This window comes from Cryptomeria japonica, chromosome 10, assembly GCF_030272615.1.
Source record: "Cryptomeria japonica chromosome 10, Sugi_1.0, whole genome shotgun sequence".
In the NCBI taxonomy this organism is placed as follows: Eukaryota; Viridiplantae; Streptophyta; class Pinopsida; order Cupressales; family Cupressaceae; genus Cryptomeria; species Cryptomeria japonica.
Genome location: NC_081414.1, coordinates 287,945,807 through 287,968,838, shown reverse-complemented (window position 1 = coordinate 287,968,838; position 23,032 = coordinate 287,945,807). Strand labels below are relative to the sequence as shown.

Sequence of the window (23,032 nt, the reverse complement as noted above, 5' to 3'; positions counted from 1 at the left end):
ATTGTTGGAGAGTTCATTTTCAAGGGTTTGTAAGGATGAAATCCCTTATGAATGACATTCTTCTCACTGTTGTAAGATACAGTCAGGAGTATTAATGGTGTTTTCTGTAATGTCCCTTATTTATTAAGTGTTTTAATTATAATATCTTTGGGATCTTAGGTTGAAGAGTTTGGGATGTACCTTAACTTCTTTTGTAGATTAACCTGCAAAAACAATGTCATAGAGATGCATATACATTATATAAAGAAATAACCATGTAGAATTATATGCAGAGATGACTATTAAGTGATCTTTACAATAGAATCATTAATATTTTACTAAGTTGCCGGTTCGGGTTCGGGTTCGAAGAACCCGGTACGCCGGTACGGCAAAATTTTGAAAAGGGGTTTGGGTTCGTTTGGGTTCGTTAGTACAAAAACATGTAAATTTATATATATATATATATATTATATATATATATATCAAAGCCTATAAGCATGAATTAAAATATGCATGTCACATAGCATCATATGAACAACAAAACAAACATAAACTTGTAATCATAGCATCATGATCATACCATAATTGATAATAGCATCATATACATCAAGTTTAATATCAAAATGACAAAATATTCAAGTATCATTGTTTCAACTTTCAAAAATATAAACTTAAAAGTTTAATCATCAAATGGATCATCTAATTCTTCATCCTCCTCCTCCTCCTCCTCCTCATCCTCATTGACATTGACATTACATGAGCCAATGCCACTTGCACTTGCACTATAAGTTGGCTCAATTTCCGAGTCATCAAGTGTCAATGCAAGAAGCTGAGAACCAGGAGCATCCAAATCAGTATGCTCTGGCTCTATATCCCACATCTTTGTTTCCCCTTGTGTGTAGTCATGTTGTTTGTGTGAAAGAAGACGTAGGTTGGAATGCACATATACTAAATTCTCCGCTCTTTTTGATAGCAGCCTATTGCGCTTTACTGAGTGGATGAAAGAGTATGTGCTCCAATTTCTTTCTGAAGCAGATGAACTAGCAACCTATGAAGACAAAGTAAACAATTAAAGTTATACATTAATAAAAATAAAATTACTAGCAACCTATGAAGACAAAGTAAACTATAAATAAACTAAAACTTGTAAATTAAAAATTTTAATTAATTAAACTTACTTGTGATAAAACTTTTATAGCGAGGGGTTGTAGGTGTTGGAAGCATGTGCCATGGAAGTACCACCAGCTATGAGCATCTTTCTTGGATCTATGACGAAGTGCATCAACACTTAGACCATTCCCATTTGCGAATTCTATGAACTCATTTGTAACAACATCTCGCAAATCATCATCGGGATATAGTCTAAGAAATGCTGCCTTATACCCATCAGATACTTCTAGATCTCTCCATGGTGGAATCCTTCCTGGTTTATCAAGAAACTGATTGCTATAGTACTTAGGTGTCAAGGCATAGGCAAGAAGGTGCAAAGGAGTGGTCATCTTATTCCACCTCTCTACAATAATTAATTCCAGTTCTTTGAAGAATTTCTCCTGAGGATCATTCTCTTTTTCATTTATAGTGAACTTTATTTTTTCAAGCATTGAATCAATGCCATCATAAATCTCACCTATGCAAGGCCTATCCATGTCTGTATAGCGAATCATGCTCATGATGGGCTCAGTGATACTTAGGAGATATGTAACAAGATCCCACCATTTCTCATCCAATATTCTATCCCTAATTTTTCCTGCCCTCTCAGTGCTACTTTGCTTCCATACAGTCCAATTGGTGCTGATCACCATATTGCATAGTGCCACTCTAACTTTCACAAGTCGTCTTAAGACGATTGTGTTTGATGCAAAACGGGTCTCAGCAACCTATAACACAAATTAATGCCAAATTATTAAAAAATAAAGCCAAACTTTAAAGAAGAATACACAATATAGCTTACACAATGATATTATTAACATTGAAAATTCAAAAAAATCAGAAAATGTAAAATTAAATTACTATTTCACTTACCTTCAATAGCTCCAAATTCGAATAGGTTCTAAAAATCCCTTGAGACATGTGGTGGTTTGTGATGAACATCTGGATGTCCTCAGCCTCTGCATACACATCTCTGATCCATTTTATTTTTTGCCCAATCCTTTGTAGCATAAGATTGAGCGAATGTACCGCACAAGGTGTCCAAAAGATGTGATCATAGCGTTGCTCAACCAACAAACCAGCAGCTCTACAATTTTTTGCATTGTCCGTTATGACTTGGACAACATTGCGGGGTCCCACAGACTCAATGGCAGAGATGAGAATTTCTGCAATAAATTCGCCATCTTTTATTTGGCCCTCACAATCGACAGCTCTCAAAAACATTGCCCCTTTAGGGGACACCGCTATGACATTGATCAAGGGACGGTTTTTAGCATCTTTCCACCCATCTGAAACAATTGTTACACCTGTCTCAACCCACGAATCCCTTATGGGTTTCAATGCATCTTCAACCCTCTTCACCTCTTTCTCCAATAATGTTCCACGTACCTTCTCATAACCGGGGCCCTTATACCCTCTTGGTGCCTCATTAACACTTTTTATCATTTGCTTCCAATATGGGGAGCGAACAACATTGAATGACAAACCATTTGCATAAATGCACCTTACTATATCTTGATCAGCATTGTCTCTACTCTCATTTTGGAATGCGGTTTCTAAAGGCCCTTTTGTTCTTTTACGTGTCAAGGGTGGTTCACTTTGAGGTTCATTTGTGGCAAAGAAGGGGTGGTCTTCTACTACAATACTGGGATTAGAAGGGCCTTGCATTCCCCTTGTTTTCTTTGATGCGGTTTGGTTCAATCTACGGGCTTCCCTCTCTTCTGCTGCCTCATGCTCCCTAATATATTTCATCACTATCTCATCTGGTATAGGTTTACCATTTTTGCCAGGGCATTTTTTGATGCCTCTTCCTTTTATTCCACACAAATGGCCTACCACTCGATAATATGAACTATTACGTTCAATATCACATCCATGGCATTTCCAACGGAATCCCCCACCTCCCGGAAGTTGTTTTATAATGTCCACATATTTCCATAAGGGAGAATTTGGATCATTTCTTTGTTTTGCAATTATTTGTTCATTGCCAATGGAGGAAGATGTAGATGCCATTCTAGTTCCTATGGCAAGAAATAAAATAAACATATTCAAAAACAAAAACTAAATAATGAAAAAAAATTCAAGTTTCATGTTTGACAATTTGTGAAACAAAAATAGTTGGAAAAAAATGTTTAAAAACCTACCTCTTGCTGCCAATGGAAGCTTGAAAATGTATGGAAATGATGCTGCAACACTTGTTGAAGCTTCTAAAATCAGTCTTCAACTCCTCCTCTTTGATCTTGGAAGCCAAATTTTGTTCAACCTCTCTTCAACCTGCTCTCATAAAAAATTTGTTTGCAACACAAATGAGGTGAAATGTGTCAATAAGATGTTTTAGAAGTGTTTTTTAGGTTATAATTTTCGCTTTTTTAAAGGCGGAATTGAAAAAAAAAAAAAATTTGGTTTGTTTTTTAACTTATTGGGCCGCCCAGCCACGCGGGTTCGACTGGGTCCGCCCGGGTTCGACTGGGTTCGACCCCGGGTTCGACTGGGTTCGACCCGGGTCGAACCCACCCTGGGTTTTACGAACCCTGGTCGAACCCGGGTCGAACCGGACCCGTACCACGGACCCGGTCGAACCCGGACCCGTACCAGGGCTTCCCAGGGGCGAACCCTGCAACTTAGATATTTTATAATCAAAATGATTTTAATATTGTTTGCTATCATACAGGGTTGAAAGAGTGTTTTGTTTTTAGTTATTCAAACATGGTCATGTAGGGTGTCTTATAAGTTATAACAATTCCCCTACTAATATTGATCACATAGGGTGTCTTACAACAGTTCCCCTACTGACTGTGATCTCATAGGGTGTCTTACAACAGTTCCCTTATTGATTTATATAGTTGCTTAGATTGTTCATAAAATCATGTTATGCTTTAGACGTCTGGTTATTCATCAGTCAGTTTACCTAGTCAGTTTACCAATATCTTACTTATTATCAATATCCAGTAGTTATTACATTTCGTATTATTATTTAGTCAACATAATAGTTTACTGTCTATTCTTAGCACTTGCAGAAATTACTAATTTCAGTAGAATAATGACAATTAGTAGGTTGGATCACTTATCTCAGAAATTACTGACTGTTACAGGCTGTTTAATTATACAGAGGGTCTATATCTGTGTGTACATATATTTATGGAAACAATATATGAGATAATATAAGAATTGCACCACAAAGAGATTGTGCAGAAAATTCTACTAAGATCCATTTGATTTATAATACGTATCCATACCAGAGTAATATCACCTGCCTGTGCGTGGTGTTGGAGGTGTAGTTTCTGATTTCTTTTTTCTCACCCTTTATTTATCTCCCTCCATGTTGGCAGTGGAGAGTCACGCCTACTAGAATGGGTTTGGGAATGGTGGTGGCTCCTTGAAAAGTCACCGCTTTCCCAATATTCGTGGCCAAATCATTTATCAAGGAAGCACTAAAACTTATGTCATTTAATAATTGGTGTAAGTTGATGTTTATTGAATATTATTTTACTATTATTTTTCCTTTGAGGATATTTGATAACCAGTGCAATCTAATAATCATTAAATAATAATTTATTATTATTTGTAAATTAATAATCAGTGAATATTATTTTATTATTAGTAATAATAATCACGAAATATATTTTATTATTAATAATAATCAGTGAATGTTATTTTATTTTTATTTTTTGAGGGTACATATATAGATATATATATAAAATCAGAAAATCGAGGGAACATGACATTTTCATTCAGGAAACACATTGGGGCTTACAAAGTCTTAGATTTTCAAATAGAGAAGGGCAGATTTGGAGAAGATAGAGCAGATTTGAGGGCAATAGTGGCAGCAAAAAATTAAAGGGAAAATAAAAGATTTAAGAGTTTCCTACAATGATGTGTTGCAGTGACACTGCTATAGTAACTTGCTACATTGATTGTTAATGTGATAGTATTAATACTAGCCGTACCTATGCTGGAATATTGTGGCTGCAGCTAGGGGTTTCAAACACACTATTAGCTGTTGTATGAATTGAGAAACCAGTAATCTAAGTCTGAAATAATTCTGTAACCGCAGTATGGACTAAGAAATCAGCAAATAGATTGAAATAAATTTTGTTAGTGAATTAGTATGTTGTTCCCCAAAAAGTTTATGGTATGATGTTTCTAGAAGTTTATGATTTTTAATTTAGATTTAGAGTTGCAATCAGCCATTGTTGTTCCGTGTTTTTAATCCTTCAAACACAAGCATTTCATGAACTATAAACCCTAAACACAAAACACAAAAAATTAGAACTACAGGACTTCTTTTTACAGCGAGGAAGGCAAACTGTTGACGAAATTACAATGAGTGAAAGGGAAAAATAGTTGCTAGCAAGGGGGCATATTACAGTGGTATCAGAGTAGTGTATCCTGCCATCCTGGAAAATACAATATGAACAAACAGTAATATGTCTCGATTTGACCAGCAACCTTTCACCCACCATTACAACACATGAAGAAATGGAGTACTATTTAATACAGGTCAAGAAGAACAAGAAGTTACAGGAGAACCAAACATTGGCAATATGGGTGAAAGAAGGGATCCCAATGAGGAGAGGTTTATACAATTATTGGACACACTAGTCCAAAGTTCAGCAGCTAGCAGAGCAAAGAGCATAGCAACAAAATCAGCATTTGGACCTATTGACACAGATGATATCTCGCTAGTTGGGTATTGATATGAATAACTTGGGTGGCGGAAACAACGGTAGAAATAATGGTGGTAATAATAATCAGAATGGAGGTAATAATGGACAAAATGGTAATGGGGGCAATGGAAGAGGAAATATGGGTGATAACTTTGGATACGTAGCTTATTCAACTAGAACGGTGAGCTCTAGACCTCTTCTACCTACCTTTCCACCTAGGGTACAGGAAAAACCAGAAAAAGAGCCTGGTATTACAGACTTACAGGATCAGTTTAGTAGAGACTGGGAGAGTGGAGGAGTAGAGTTCCAGGCAGTTATATCTTTATGAGGTTACATTGATGTGAGGATGAAACATAGACCTTGCATTGGAGACAGGAATTAGAATTTTGAATTAAGGAAGAAAGTAGGGAAGCTAACTCTACCATAGTTTGATGCTTAAGGGAAGACTACAGCATGAGCTTGGGTCCAAAAAGTGGACACATATCTTTAACTCAACCCTATGCCAGAGGAAGAAGCCATCGACTACGTAGTGATTCATCTTAATGGTATTGCACATGAGTGGTGGCATCACATAATGGTTACCATGGGTCACGATCGGATTACCTCTTATGTGGAGTTCACCTAGAGATTAATTGAAAGATTTGATAAGAAAGATCCAAAGTTACATTTTAAGGAGTTAGCATAGCTTAAACAGTGGGGTTCGGTGGAAACTTATGTTGCAGATTTCTAGAGATTATCAGTACTAGTCACTGACATATCTAAGAGGAGGCTGTTGGTATTATTCATTGATGGATTAGCAGATCCGTCGAGAGGATGGATCAAGGGTCTTAACCCTCCTACGTTATAGGAAGCCATTAAAAAGGCCAGAGACATGGAGTCCTCAACTTCTAGGGGAAAATTCCAATCGAAGGGGTTCCCATCCAAGAAGGATAAGGACGAGAAATTTCCAAAGGGATTCATATCAGCCAAGAAATGATTCAAACAAGTTGGACAATGATTTGTTAAATGAACTCAGAAGGAAGAAATTGTGTTTCCACTGTAGGGAAACATGGGACCCTTCGCATAAGTGTGTTGTTAAAACAAAGGCAAAGAAAATTAAGTATTTTTCTGGTGAAGAATCAACGTTAGAAAAATCAGATGAGCAATCTGATTCTGAGAGTAGTCAAGAAGAAAACACATCATAAGGAGAATCTAAGGATCATAGGACTATTGCACAACTTACTAGTACCCAAAAGGCAATCACTCTCAAAGTCAGGGGTGTGATACAGGGGCAGCGATTGATCTCCTTGATAGATACAGGAGCTACACACAACTTCATTGATGAGAGTTTTGTAGCTAAGAGAGGGTTGTAGATGGAAGAACATGATGGGTTCAGAGTAATGGTAGCCAATGGACATAAGCTTCTTTGTACTTGTAATATTTCCAATTTGCACATACAGTTGGGTGACTATGAGTTGGTAGATGATTTCTTTGTGGTTGACATGGGAGATTATGATGTTATTCATGGCGTGACATGGATGACATCATTAGTAGAATTCACTTTCAATTTGGAAAGGTTGGAGCTGAAGTTCAAACACCAAGGAACGTGGTGCTTAAAGGACTTTTGGATGGGGGACTGAGTTGTATCACTCAAGAGGATGGAACGGTTGATTAGGCATGATCAAGTGGAGTGGGCAGCAGAGTGTCTTATTATGCCTTCAGTTTCCGAGCAGCAAGTTAAGAGTTACCATCCAGATATACAGAAGGCCATATCCAGCCACAACAAGGTCTTTGATAGCATACCTCATGGAGTTCCTCCTGAGGGGAATAGAGCATGTCATAGAATTGGAAGAAGGGGCCAAGCCAGTGATCACTACCCCTTATCGCCATCCTAAGAAACACTAGGATGATATTGAAAAGGCTATTAAAATGTTGTTGGAAATGGAACATATTAGGCCAAGTAAGAGTCCCTTCGCTTCAATGGTGGTTCTGGTTAAGAAAGATGGAACGATGAGAATGTGCATTGATTACAGGGCCCTTAATAAGAAAACAATAAAAAATGAATACCCTATACCACGGATAGATGAATTAATAGATGAGCTACATGGGGCATGCTATTTCTCGAAAATAGACTTGAGGTCCGGATACCATTAGATTAGAATGAGGGCAGAGGACATTGAAAAACAGCTTTCAAATGTCATTACGGCCACTTAGTTCTTAGTTTTGCCCTTTGGGCTGACTAACGCTCTTGCCACATTCCAGAGTTGCATGAATCAGGTATTCGGGAGACAGTTGAGAAAATTTGTGTTGATTTTCTTTGATGATATCTTAATCTTCAGTAGCACTTGGGGAGAGCATCTGCAGCATTTAGAGGAGGTCTTAAACATTCTGGAAAGTGAGTCTTTATATACTAAGGAGTCAAAATGTGAATTTGGCATGACAAAGCTTCTATATCTTGGCCATATCATTAGTGTAGATAGATTAAGAGTGGTTTTGGCAAAAATAAGAGCTATCATTGATTGGCCGACTCCTACTAATCTCACTCAGCTCAAAGGATTCTTTGGTTTGTGCAGTTTTTATAGGAGGTTTGTGAAGGGGTTTTTGCAGAAAGCAACTCAACTCATAGACCTAACGAAGAAAGGGGCCTTTGAATCGTTTGAATCAGCTTAGAGGTGTTTTCAACTCTTCAAATAGGTAATGTCTTCCTGTCCAATTTTACCACTTCTTGACTTGACCAAACCGTTTGAGTTGCATTGTGATGCATATAGGGAAGGGATTGGTGCAGTCCTGGTGCAAGAGAAACACCCCATTGCATTTGAAAGCATGAAATTGAGAGGGGTAGAGAAAAGCTACTCCATTTATGGCAGAGAGATGTTGGCCATCATGCATGTGTTAGCCAAGTTTAGATCATACCTGGTGGGAGGTAAATTTGTAATTAAAACGGATCATAACAGCATAGAATTGGGTCACTAAGTTGCAGACATATGATTTCGACATTGAATATGTCAAAGGGAAGAAAAATGTGGTCGCTGATGCACTTTCCAAGAGGCCACAGTTATGTTCTTTGGTTGAAATATCAGCTGATTCCAAAGGTTTTCGACCATTGTTGCTAATTAGGTGTATTATTGAGCTATATTTAATTAATTGTGCTAAGGTTGCCATTTTAATTAAAATAATTTATCAGACACCTTAGTATTCTAGCTTGTTGGAAAGAGAATAAAAAAATTTAAATGATGTGAGATCAATGTTAAGCTTGGACCTAGCAAAAGCTCGGCTGACCCAAAAAATTTAAAATTTTAGGACTCGACAAAAACTTTGAAAAAAACTGGGAATAACTTGACAAATTTATCGAATATCTGAAAACATATATGTTTTTAAATGTATTCTTAACAAACACACGTACATTGAATTTGTAGAACATAATATTAATTTCCATCATATATAAGTCAAAGTTTGAGTTGAATACATATCATAGACCAAAAAAAAGTGCAACCTTTGAATAAATTTGAGTTCAATACATATTGTAGACCACAAAACAATTATTATCTCTAAATACATTTTAAGTTCAAATTTTGGTATCAAAGAAAATTATAAATCATAAATTTTGTCTACAACTAAAGCTCAAAAAGGTTTGTTGCTGTTGTGTGGGTGTTGCTGAAGAAGATGGTGCAGCTGCAATATCCTCAACAAGTGCCTCAATGGGTGGCTCATCCATAGTAATAGGATGAGGATCATGTTGTGTATGTGAGGAAATTGCCTCTGTTGGATGGCCAACCTTGCCTTTTGCCTCCTCATGTGCTTCCACTTCCGCCTTCCATTTGGTTGCCTCCGTCTCCAACTAAGATAAGTCATTGTTAGTAAAGAATGGGTCCACATCAACACCATTAGGCCCAACAATTCAATCTGAATATTTATCAATGTCATCAAGGTCAAGTGGATCATGTGAACCATGCCCTTCTACCTTTGTTTCATGCAATTGAAGGTTGTACCACATAGACAAGGTCATTCAAACGTCTTCGATTCAATCTATTGCTCTTTTTTGGTGTAAATGGCCACAAAAACACTCTAGTGCTCACAACTAGAAGCATGACAAGGCTGAGATAAATTGCGAATGGCAAGCTTTTGAAGATTGGGCATTGTGGCACCATAATCTTCCCACAACATATCTGCAAGGATAAAAATTGCCATTTATAACTTGGTAAAGATTTTAATAAACTTTAAAAGTGAAATAAATGGTAAAATAAAATTGAACTCATTTTTTCTCTTGGTAGCAAGGTGCCTCTCCTACAAATGCAATCAGCTGAAGAAATGATGGCCCTTCGACCTTCTTATAACTTTGTAACTCATCAAGTATGAGGTATCAAAGGCTCTCATTAGCAACTAATCTCCCAATACATGTGTTGAGGCCAACAAGAACCTCTGCATCTGCTTTGAAAGTAGGGGAGAAATGAAACTTAAGTTTCAAAAAGTAGGCAACAACATGAATATGTTGGTGGAGTTGTCGGTTCCACCTCTAATCGATTATGTGGGTTCATATTTGGTCTTGTTTGACCCATACTTAGCAATAAAAAATTATTAATGTTGGGTTCATGTAGATTTTTTTGTGTGTAAATGAAATATCGTTAATACTTGAAGCTAAGAATTGAATATTGTGCTGATTCCTTGCAATGTCATTTTGAAACAATTTGAAAACCTGTTGCAAACTGTTTGACAATGTCTATGCACCAAAACTTGTGAAAATTGCAAAAAAGTTGCTTTAAAATTTAGCCCAGCATGTAATAGTTTCTCACAGTGTACATAATTTTAATAATGCTGGTGCATAAGTAGTATTTATGCTGAAAAAAATCATAAATATATTTTTCGTAATAAGTGAACCAATAAAATCAGGTGTAGATTAATAAAACAACTGGTCCATATTTATACATTTGAAATGGTTCCCACATGACAAACCAAGACTTCTTATAACCCTCTACGTTCAAATTTTGTAGCTACTCTTTCTTTATTAGATTTCTCTTACTGTTTTTAAGCTAATTAGTCAAAATGTTTTATGGAAAATTTATTTTGTTTCATTTACTTGCACATTTTATCCTCACAATATACAGCTACTTTTTTGGGTGTATTAATCACTATTTCATATGTGATATTAGGATATAGCCCCTCTTAAGGACAAAAGAGGTAATAATGTTAGGGAAACACAAGAAAAATCAAATGTATGCAGGAATAGATCCAGTTCCTCTTTATTTTCGATTATTTTATCTGATATATTGCATGCTGTAATCTGGATATAATTCTACTTACAGATAGCGACCATCCTTAATGCTGTATATTCTATTTGGGCCAAATACCGCTTGGAGATTACAGGTACTTAGTTTATATTTCAAGATCATATCTTTTGATTTTATTAGGTCTATTTTGAAAGAGGATATGCAATGTTAAGTAGTTCTCCATGTACTTATTAACTATTGTCAGTTTTTTATGCATATATTTAAGTATCTATTTCTGATTTGAACAGAATAACAATGCTTATGTTGTGAAGGCCTAGGTTGAAAACTCAACAACCCAATATTTTGACTCAGGTTTAGGATGTAGAAAAACTTTGGCAGAAGGAAAAGGTAAATAGACAAAATAAACTTAACTAGTCACTAAGACACGTAAATAATTAATTTAAAGAACACATAAGTCTACTATGATTATAGTCATAGTTAGTGTAAAATGAGTGTAGTTTCATTGAGTTGTTCAGATCCATTTTTGTATTATTTAATTGTCATCTCGTAGATAGTTATTAGGTCGTGATCATTGGTAGCTGTCAATGGTTGTGTTCTGCTTAGCAACCATCAGGTTCTTTAAATAGACTTTGTGTAGTTAAGAAAAGTAGTCTAATCGTTGGTTGATCTTCCATGTTCTATTTTTGTGAAAGAGCTTCATGTGAGTAAAGATATTCATTTTGTATTTTATTTGGTGTGCATTGTGTTGTGCTCACAACACACCCCGTCTTATGATAGGGACCCCCCGTTTTTGTGTAGTCTGCCCTACGTATAAGAGAATGCCTAAAGGATTCAAAACAAGTAGAAAGGGAAAAGTTTGGGCATCTGTGTAAAAAGAATGCAATCGCACCCATCAAAATCCCGAAGATCCCCCCCTTCTCGTAGCCTTCCCATATGCCTGCCCAAATCCGAGAGTGAAGGGCCGTTTTCATATCGCCTTGCAAATCTCGATAAAAAGCTAAGTTTGGTGTAATGAAAATATGAAAAATGAGAGAGAGGGAGTTTGGGCGTGGGGAGATGCAAACACCTTGCTATCAAGCCTTTCAAACCCGTAGAAAGCCCCCGAAATTGCCCACGCACTATTCAAAGTCGAAGCAAATAAAATATGGGCAAATCAAAATCTTTTTTTAAGGGGCCAAAACATAGTCAGAGATTGTCATTGCCTTTTCAAACCCAAGCAATATGTCGAAAACCTAGTGCTCAAGGCGCCATGGTAGAAATCAAAGCCATGTTTCTGAGTTGCCCCTAGCAATCCCGAGGAAAGCCCGATAAGAGAGAAAGCCCTAAGCAAAATCTACCTTTCATTGCCTTCTATGCCTGATGGAAACCCTAAATCAATTTCTCTACGCCCTTGTCAATGCCGAAAAATTCCCCAAAGGTGTCAAAGTGCAATCATAATAAAAAAGTAAACGCCTTTCATATTGCCTCCTCAAAGGCTGAAAAAGTACCTACAAGAGGGAGGGTGATATTAAAGTCAAGGTAAAGATATGAGGTTTAGCCTCCTGTAATGCCTTCACAATGTCGATAAAAGTCCTTTATTCAGCAAAATGTTCTTTAGAGCAAAGTTAAGGGGGTCGGGTTTATGGGAATTCATATGCCTTTTAAAGTAAGACACTTTTGTCATTTCGCCTTACAAAGCCAAGCTTTTCCCTTGATCCTCAACTTAAGAAAAAAGTGAAGCATGTAGAATGAAGCATTTCATTTTTTGCTTCCCATCATTGAAAAATCTCCTTAAGTGGAAATAATAAAATGCCAAATCAAATAAGTGAGGAGGTGGGTTGAGGTGATTGAAGCTTGTTTACACTTTTGTCTCCCAATGCCAAAATTTTCCCTTAGGAGGCGAAATGTTAAGTGAAAAATGGAAAGGGGAATTAAGTGAAATTAGGCATCAAAGCGTGTTTTTGGCACTTTTGCCTAAAATTGCCTAAGTTTTCCCTAAAAAAGAAAACATTAAGTAAAATCATAAAGGGACTTTTTTTGGCACTTTTGCTTCAATATGCCTAAGTTTTCCCTTTAAAGTGGCACGATCTTAAGTCAAAAGTGAGATGAAGTAAAGGAGGTTCGAATTGTTTTTAAAGTAAACATCTTTCATTTTTGAAGCCCAACATTGCCTTGACAACATTTAATATTTGTTAAAGTTACTTAGAATTTTCAAGGTGATTGATTCAAGTTGAACTCATTTTGTTTGCAGATTGACACTACCAGAAGGAGCACACAGGATCAAAATGACGATTACGGAGCGGCGTCGATGAAGAACATGTTGTAGAGCTGAATGTAGAACAAAACCAACAAAGGACCTCCGTCACCACTAGCGACAAGTTGAAAGTCAAGGCTGCAGATGAAGACACAACCACAGCACATCAAGACCAAAGTGACGTTGTTGTGAGTATCTTGAAGGCTAGTGAACAAACTCAGAATGCTACAAAATTATGTAGACTCAAAAAATGTATAGCAAGAAATTCCAAAAAATCTGTTTGTAAAAACTGAGTTACTTTATTGTAAAATAGCTACCTGTGGGTCCCTGTCTAATGCAATTAAAACAAAAGGGATATAGGTCAGTTATTCCTCAGCTACCTGATTGACCATATTGATGTAGAAAAGTTGTAGGTAATTGAGAAGGTAGTTGGAAGTGGCAATTGGGAGGACAATTGAAGATTATTAGGCATGGTGTGAGATTTTGCCAAGATCAAGAGCTCAATGAAATGTACAAAATAGAGACATAATATAGGACAAGAATAAACTGTATTCTCATCAATAGAAAATGATCAATAATAATAATTACATACAATGTAGATGAGCTTGCTTATATAGGCAAGGCTAGGGATATGTGAGCACACAAACATGACATGTGGCTCAATAAGAAACAAGGGTAGGTAGGAAATAGGTGTGGGTAGGTAGGAGAAATAATATAATAGTCCACATGAGGTGGATCACCCACTGAATGTGGAGTGTAACAACAAGATCAACACCATAAAAGGTGGAATTTCTCCTACACACACTATCCCAATGTGGCACAAACACCCAAGTGTCTCATACCCAAACTACTATGAAATGCATTTCCTAAGTAAACTTAAGTAAGTGTAATAATATCCAAGATGAATAATTATTTACACCAACACCCCCCCTTAAGTGCAACTTAGGGGAATGCACTTAAGTCAACAATGCAACTAAGCAATGCAAGATGGGTCCCGGCTACTAGGCCATGTTAGGTACCCATGTACAAATGCAAATGTATGCAAACCAATGCAATGAAAACTCTCACAAAGTGGGGAAAGAGAGAAAAACCCAATGGGAAAAAACCCTCCCCCAAAAGAGAGATGAAAAACTAGATACAAAGAACTCTCATAGAAGTATGTGAAGGACAAAACCCCATGTGAGGAAAAAGTCCCCCCCATATGAGAGAAGAAGAGAAGCTAGGAAGCCCCCCCTCAATGTGGAATCTGCACCAATGATAGAAGCTCGATGTATGAAGAAACTGCTCCACGAACGTCGAACAACTTTCCTCCCCTTAGGAAGAAACAAAACCAAAGGTGTATCCATGAAGTCTCCCCAATCATGAAGGGAAGATGCATGAAGAAAACTCATGATGAAAGGAATCTCTGAAAATTGCTCAAGTGTCCCCATGTCGATGCTGAAAGATACCCCCTCCAAAGGTGGTAAACTATGCCACACTGCTGAAAAAGGCACTCCAAGATCTAGTGGAGATGGATGTAGAACATGTCCCAAAGACTCACATGTCTCCTCAAAACATAAAGAGACCTCCTCCAACTGCTGTACATAAGTATCCACAATCATGTCAACCTCGAAAGAATGATCATGTAGAGAATGAACAAGAGGGTCAGAGTGTGCCCTCGCAACAATCGAAGAAGGATCACCTTCATCAAAGAGAAGATGAATGTCATCAATGATGTCTCCCAAATCTGCAATGTAGGATTCCACAAACAAACCTGCAATATCTGTCAAGTAATCATCCCATGAATCTGAAGCTGGAAGACAATGAATATCTTGCTGCACGGAATCACATGAAGGCAAAATTGTCGCATTATCCGCATCATCAGGTGCAATAGGTGATGTGATATCAATATGAGGAGATGAAATACAAGGCTCAAGAATGGGGTCACATGTGAGAATCCCCATGTTCAAGTGCCCAAAGTTCTCAAAATTTGAACCATCACAAGAAATGTGATCATCATGTGTAGAATCATCAAATGTGAAATCATCATCATCAACAAAATCTGAAAAGGAGTATAACCGAGATGCATGATCAACCACCCCAGTCGCAATGATAGCTCTAGTCTCCAAGTCTCCAATGAAAACTGAGTCAGGTGTGAACTCCACGACTCTCTTAGTTGCGCCATGTGTGATTTGATAGATAGAAAGGAGATTGTTTGTCAAGTGGGGTACACACAACACATCATTGAAGGAGTTATCCCCAATGTCAATAGATCCTTTCCCAATCACATCCATGTATGTATGATTGCCCATCAAAATCTGTGGCATGGTGCAAGGCTCAAATGTGGAGAACATAGACTGTGAAGATGTCATATGATGAGAAGCCCCTGAATCTAGAAGCCATCTCTCTGAATCATGACTGATAGTAGCACATACAGCTTTTCCTTTTCTTGTTCCAAAAGAGTGAGTCTTTCCACTTGTAGAAGCCATGAATGCTTGCCCTTTTCCTTTTGAATGTGAGGAAGTGGAAGTTGATGAATCATCCTTCTTGTAGACTTTAGGAAAATCAATGTTATGCTTTTTGATGATATGTGTAAGCTCATCAATCTTCTTAGAATGGCAACGATGCTCCTCATGACCAATCTTTTTACAATAAGCACAAGTAGGTCTCTCCCTCTTTGGTGAATTATCTCTCTTGGAAGAGGATGAATCTCCTTGTTGTGGAGAAGATGGTGCTTTTTCTTTAGGCTTTGATTGCCATTTCTTCTTGTTTAAGTTGTCCTTTCCTTGATTTCCTTTGTTCCCTTGATTTGCCACTAATGCGTGAGACTTAGAAGCCTTAAGAATGCCCATGCTTATCAACTTAGTTTGTTCCATCATCAACATTTCATTGAAAGCATCAAATGTAGACATTTTGTAGCTTGAACCCATTGTCATCCTATGGGTTTGGAAACTAGAAACAAATGTTGCATATTCTTGTGGAAGCTTGCCTATCAAGTTGAATATCAATTGAGTATCCTTCTTATCAATGCCACAATCTTTGAGTTGTGCCCTCAACTCATTTGCCTTAGTGACATAATCTTGTATAGTATCAAAGTTCTTGGGATCTAACATGGTGAGATCACTATCAATTTGATATCCCCTAATCTCATCAACTTGACCATACAAGTCTTGAAACTTTTGCCAAGCATCCTTGATTAGAGTACCTTTTTCAATATGAAAAATGAGATCCTTTGATACATACTTTCTTAAGGTACCAATTGCCATGATATTTTTAGTGAGCCAATCTAAGTGACCAACTGGATCAACCTTAGGATCAGCGGGAGCAACAATAGTTCCATCAATGTAATGAGTGAGTCATTTTTCCATAAGTTTACTCCATGCATCAATTTTCCAAGTAGCATAATTATGAGGAGTTAAGAGAGGAAACTTAGAAGAACCCATAGCAGCAAAAAGGAAGGAACACAAGAGCACAAAAGCACAAGAGACACCCCCCCCAAATTCACTCAATCAAAGTACCCCCCCCAAAGTGATGATTTTGGCACTTTATACTTAGTGCGATTACAATGAGTCACTTGCAAAACAAGGCAAAGTGGACTTATGATGCAAATTTTACAACTTCTCAAATGAGATACAAGAGACTTCAATCAATAGTGCAATGAATCTAATTGAGATTCAAGCAAATATACAAGTACCAAGAGAGCCAAAAATGGCCAAAGTATATCAATCTGATAGCATCATGTGAAAGTAGACGAAAAAATACGCACTTTCAAAAAAAACGGCACCTGAAAAGGAGGTCGTATGACCCTAAACGAAGCCTCTGAAGTTGCAAAAACTGGGATTACTCAGGTACAGTCACCAAAAACTGCATTTTCTGAAAAATGAGTGCATCAAAATCAAAAAATTTCTCCACTGCGGAGAGCACGAAATTCTAGCCCATTTCAAAAAAAATTGCTCTAAAAAAGGAGCAAAAATGAGCAAGATATCATCATCTGAAGTTGAACTGCAAAATCAGAAATGCAAATGAGAGGGGGGTCCAAAAATTTTCAAACCCTGCTGACGTGTGTTGACGTCAGCAAATCACTCGATTAAATTTGACGGCCGTATGACTGTCACAAAAACTTCGCCTCCTTGCTGACTGGACATCCGTATTGTACGGACTGCTGACTAGGCAGGTGACTGTGCAGTACGGATGTTGACGTGGCACTGTACAATGGCATACGGATGAACTGCGTGGTGCGGATGATGTGGCGTACAGAAGCCTACATATGTGCCACGTGGCAGGGTCCCGGCAGCTGACTGGGCGTCTGCATGGCGGGGTCTTTGGCCGGAGAGGAGGAACCGTCGCCGGAGCCAAGGAAGCGGCCGTGAGCGAAGACGGGCGAGTACCGGCGCGGGCGGCGACGGCGGAGACTGGCACGGGCGGTGGCGCGTGGACTTGCACGGGCGGCGGCGCATGGACCTGCACGGGCGGCGACGACGGAACTCGGCGGCACGGGAAAAACGCAACGGCGGTCTGTCAGCAGGTACAACCTGCAACCTGCGACATGCAGGTACACACTGCATGGGGGGGGGGTCTGCGGACCCCCCAAAAACACTTTTTTTTTTTTTTTTTTGATTTTTGATTTTTTTGATAAATTTTTCTGAAATTTTTATATTTTTTTGACGAAAATTTTTCTTTTTTTTTTTCGGAAAATATATAAATTTTTTTTCGAAATTCACACAATAATTGCAAAATTGGCGAAAAAAAATTTTCTCACCAAAATAGGCCGACTTTATAACCAAAATTCATGGAAACGGCCTTCTGGACGCAATGGCGGGGTCGGATCTGGTCTAGGACGCCTCCAAAAGATGTTGCTCCTCAGATCTGCCTCTTGACGTCGCAATAATGCCTCTTCAAGACAAATCAATGAAGCCCCAATGGTTCTGATACCATGTGAGATTTTGCCAAGATCAAGAGCTCAATGAAATGTACAAAATAGAGACATAATATAGGACAAGAATAAACTGTATTCTCATCAATAGAAAATGATCAATAATAATAATTACATACAATGTAGATGAGCTTGCTTATATAGGCAAGGCTAGGGATATGTGAGCACACAAACATGACATGTGGCTCAATAAGAAACAAGGGTAGGTAGGAAATAGGTGTGGGTAGGTAGGAGAAATAATATAATAGTCCACATGAGGTGGATCACCCACTGAATGTGGAGTGTAACAACAAGATCAACACCATAAAAGGTGGAATTTCTCCTACACACACTATCCCAATGTGGCACAAACACCCAAGTGTCTCATACCCAAACTACTATGAAATGCATTTCTTAAGTAAACTTAAGTATAATAATATCCAATTTACACCAACACATGGGTTAAAGTTGTCGGGCTTCTAGAAGGCAGATTCCAGCCTTTGGATGCAATCAATCCTGGCCCTTGATCTGAAATCTAATATCTATAAAAGGCAAGGCCTTTCTTTTGTAAAGGGTTAGATTCTAGAGTTTTTAGATAGTTAGATCTTAGCAATTAGAATTAGAAGTAGCTGTAGGTAGAATAGGACTGCTAGAAGAAATTGTTGTAATGGCAGTTGAAATCAATATATGAACATTGAAATATGGTGTTTGTTATTTTTCTGTTCTCTTGTTTGCATGATTTCCTTTAGCTGGTTAAGTTAGAGTTTTGTGATTCTGATGGTAAAGTGTCAGGGTATTTGATGCATTTCTGGTTCATACCATTGGGGGACCTGTTGATTGTAGGTCACTGTGTATGGTTAGTCTGAACCTTACTATTGTGCTTAGTTCAACTATAGGTATTCATCTCAGGCTGCGCCAGAATTGGTTGCCTGGAAGAATGACCATAGTCTGAAAACCTTTATTTCCTAGGAGCTTGCACTGTTCTTATTGAGTTGTGAGGGTGTCTCTGGCAAAACAAGGATTAGTTTATGGAAATCTGTCTACCCGCAACACCTGCCATTTCTATCATTGTACTTAGGATTCCTAAACCCTTCGCTTTTGCTTTTAGTTTCCGTAGTCTGAGGATCACAACATCGTCAGATGCAGGCCAGCTTGTTGTAAGCGTAAGTCCCCTTGTGTCTACCAGCAAGACACATCAAAATGCTGAGTCATCCCACAGTCAAGACCTGACATTTGGAACCTTGAGGTTATCCCCTTTGATCTTCCAGAATAGCATTAGGGATTTCCTTCTTCAAGAGAGGATAAGATACTCAACATTCTATTTTGTGTTGACTGGAGAGAATCGAAGTACAACTTTAGCCACGTCAACACATTGTTATTTGCAAGTACTCTTATTATTAAATAGCAAAGAGATCTAATGGATTAGAAGACATGAATTAAGGTCTTTTTAACTTCCATGTGAATGAATCAAAGTATCTTGCTATCTTTGATCTGAAATCTACATTTTTGTTCTTATGGACACATTTGTCAATGTTATTTTGTATAGAAAAAGTTTGGAACAAATGTTCTATAAACGCATACCTGCTAGTTAATCAACATTTCAAATTTTTCCATGATAAATGCAGAACCCTGCCTATGTCTTGGATAATTTTTGAAAAGGAGGGATGGTTCTATTTGCACAATAAATTGGATCTTTTTGACCCTAACTCCAACCATCATCCAGATCAATCACCATGGTACACATGGGCCAACTTGTAGGCTGAGCTTGACAGTTTTAAAACAACTTGACTATGCCATGATTTCAATGCAATCCTTTAATTTTTTCTGTTATTGGTCTTTACCTATTGAATCATTGGTGAATGTTGTCTTGTTTGACCACTTTCCCTTACAGTTTCGCATTGAATGCAAGTTGCGGCTTCCAAAATTATAAAGGGCCAATTCTTACTCGATGCGGCTCTGCTTACAAGGCCATGTCTACTCTTATCCAACGTGTCTGAAATCTTGAGCCACGTCCCTTTCATGATACTAGATGGATCAAGTGGTGGAATAATGCCACAATTTGTACTACTAGGTTTGATTGCATTTTTGGGTGCTAGTTAGACTACTTTTGTCATCACTTATATGAGGCTACCACTTGGGAGCTTTTCTAGGTCATCATCGCTTTGGAAGCTCATCCATTTGATCTCAACAACCAACTCTGACTTGCTCAATTGTGCTAGCAAAAGCAAATGCAAATGCATATGTTGTCGATGGTGCTCAAATCAAAGCCATATTGCATTGGCTCAAAATTGGCAAAAAAGTTTCAAAGGAGTTTTTCCAAGCCTTGCAGTCCTACCATGCTTGTCATACTATCAAGACAATTTGTGAAGTTCATCCACTCCTTCATAAATTGCGAGATATTATCTAGGATTTAGTTTGACATTATGAGAATTTCTTTGTGGCCCAAGATAGTACTACAAGCCATCTTGCATTGGAGCAATGCTTCTAGGCTAGCCCTTGTCGTCCAATGCTTAATGAATTGTTTGCAATCAATTCCTTTCCCAATATAATCTTAGAGAAGTGACAAAGCTCCTAGCTTGGACAAATGCTAGTTATATTCCCAACACATGCGAGTTGAATGTTGCTCTTGTGCTTCCCAGGTGGGGTAGGCTTCCCCTATAAATTTTACAAATCCTTTTGGGACATTGTTGGTAGTGATCTCCATTAGGTTTACTTGGAAGACATACACGCTAGGTCATTAGGATTTTTGATGAACAAGGCAATATTTAATTCATACCTAAAACGAGAACTTTATCACTCCATTGAATGTTTCCTACAAGGTCATTGCCAAAGCACTAGCTCTTAAGCTACACTCGATGTTGCCGCTTATTGTAAGACTTAAATAGACAAGATTCATCAAATCCAAGTATATCCTGGACAACATTATAGCAATGTGGGAAGGAATGGAATGGGCCTAACATTCTCAATAGCCCTCAATTTTCATCAAAATCAATTTTTCTAAGGCCTATGACCACTTAGAATGGCCCTTAATTCTTTCCATGCTATAGGTTCTTGGTTTCAAGCTACGATTTTTTCAATCGCTTTGGATGATTTTTGTTCAATGCCTCAATGTACATTACCATCTCTGGTCAACAATCTTCTCTTGGACTTTGCCAGTCCATTAGACAATGGTGTCCTCTCACCTTTGCTTTCTTTATTTTAGCTGCAAAAGGTTCTGGTTGTTTCGTAATCTCGTGTTGAGGGGATTTCTCTACCTAATACAAACTAGCAACTTGTTAATGGCCACTTTGTTGATTACTCCTTCCTCACCGTTCACGAAGAGAACATTGATTAGGTTCTCAAGTGCCTTGACATCTTTTGTAAAGCGTCTAGCTCTAGCATCCAATGGCATAAAACCCTTTGCTACAAATAATCTTTTTTATCCAAACTTTCTTGGCTGGCCTCATTCCAGTGGAAATGGATTGACCATGGAGAAGTTTCTTAGATTTTTGGGCATACATTTTGCCTTCCATGCTAGTCCTTCCAAGTTGCGGCTTGCTATGTTTGCAAGAATTGAGAAGAAACTTCGATCTTGAATTGCGAAACCTCTCTCTCTGTTTCAAATATGCTCCAAAATTTAGTTGCCACCCATGTTTACTACTCATGCTAGGTTCCTTCTAAGGCCTCATGTTTGAAAGTTTAAAAACTCCTTGGAGACTTTCTTTGGGTCTATTGATGGCCATAATGGTTTTCACCATGTAGCATGGGAATTTGGTAGCTTACCGCTAGAATTTAGCAGCCTAAGATTACTTTCTATTCGCTGATTGGGTATGATCTTATGCATCAAATGGGTGATTAGGGCTCTCATTGGTAATAAAGCTTGGAAAATTCTTTTTCGCCATTGCATTTGCTCCAGCTTCTCTTGTGGTTGTCCAACCTAGAAGGGCTTGAATATTGGCACTCTACTTACCATGAAAAGAATTAGTTCACATCTAGGGTACCTTTTTTTATCAAAAGCATTTGGAAAGCCTAGGAAGCACTCAAACCTTGGCTACATTGGGATGGAGATTATTTTTGCTATTATTTGTCCATTAATGTACACTCCATTTGGTGGTTATAGTTATTCGAAACTCAAGGGAGGTTGCTATCTCTCTCACCTTGGACCAGATTTTTGAAATTCTTTAAAATAGGAATTAGAAACATGCTGGATCTCATCCATCCAGCCACCAATAATTTTCTACTTGGAGACTTGGAGACTCTCCAAATGATTCTGGATTCAATTCCCCCTTATTCAATGCACAATTTGGGAGTGTCTTGGGTTAAACCCTGGTAGAAAGACTGGAAATGGTATTTAAGCACTCTCTTTTGGAGTTATAGACCCATTGAGGAGTACTAATCTCTCATCTCATTTGTGTATGGTGGACCAACTTAATTCTCATTGGCAATTGCAATCCTCTCATGGGATGTGGCAAAAAGGAGTTAAGGGATTCTAGGATGTTATTCTTGAGTCAAAATTGGTAACTTTCCTTAGTGCCTTATCATTCACATGGGTAGTTATGGCACACTTTTAGGCTAGAAATTTTATTCAACATATGGAAAGAAAAAGATGTTGCTTTATTTAATCACACTTTTGTTGACAAATGCTCTTCATTATATTCTAAAGTTATGATTTGTTCTAATGTATTTATGTAGATTCAAGTGCAAGCTAGTAAAGTTGCACTTGAAGTTGCTCATCTCTAGGAGTTGTTGGACTATTGGAGAAATCCCTTGCATTGTTTCTTGGGTTTCTCTTGACGTCATCTCTCCTCGTGGGAGTTAGCATGGAAATATCCACTCTTCCAAATGGGAAGGTCATGTTGATCATAGGTCTCACTCTTGTGGTTTGGTTCCTCAGAATCTTAGGGACTCTATTGCTCGTGGAGGATGGTCT

At 37.9% G+C, this 23,032-nt stretch overlaps 2 protein-coding genes across 4 annotated transcripts in view; one reads left to right on the top strand and one right to left on the bottom strand.

Annotated features, from left to right (window-relative positions):
- The window catches only part of LOC131034293 (uncharacterized protein At5g50100, chloroplastic), a 300,132-nt gene that overhangs the window by 206,069 nt on the left and 71,031 nt on the right, over nt 1–23,032 (top strand). For both annotated transcript variants that reach the window (XM_057965759.2, XM_057965758.2), the window contains one exon: nt 11,075–11,135. In XM_057965759.2, coding sequence (XP_057821742.2) covers nt 11,075–11,135 — 61 coding nt within the window. The remainder of the gene's footprint in view (nt 1–11,074; nt 11,136–23,032) is intronic.
- On the bottom strand, nt 557–3,184 carry LOC131858741 (uncharacterized). 2 transcript variants are annotated; one of them, XR_009359076.1, is made up of 2 exons: nt 1,158–3,184; nt 557–1,027 (listed from the first exon to the last, which is right to left on the bottom strand). XR_009359076.1 is itself a non-coding variant. In XM_059212185.1 (2 exons), the coding sequence occupies exons 1-2, from the start codon at nt 1,779–1,781 to the stop codon at nt 659–661; spliced, it is 993 nt and encodes a 330-aa protein (XP_059068168.1). In that variant the 5' UTR covers nt 1,782–3,165; the 3' UTR covers nt 557–658. The 2 variants fall into 2 exon arrangements, 1 of the variants encoding a protein (XP_059068168.1); XM_059212185.1 differs by having other exon boundaries at nt 1,158–3,165.

Excerpts from the sequence above, each read along its gene's own strand:
- LOC131858741 (XM_059212185.1), bottom strand. The coding sequence starts at position 1,781 with ATGGTGATCAGCACCAATTGGACTGTATGGAAGCAAAGTAGCACTGAG. Across the intron at positions 1,028-1,157 it reads CTATAAAAGTTTTATCACAA|GTTGCTAGTTCATCTGCTTC; the intron begins GTAAGTTTAATT and ends TTGTCTTCATAG.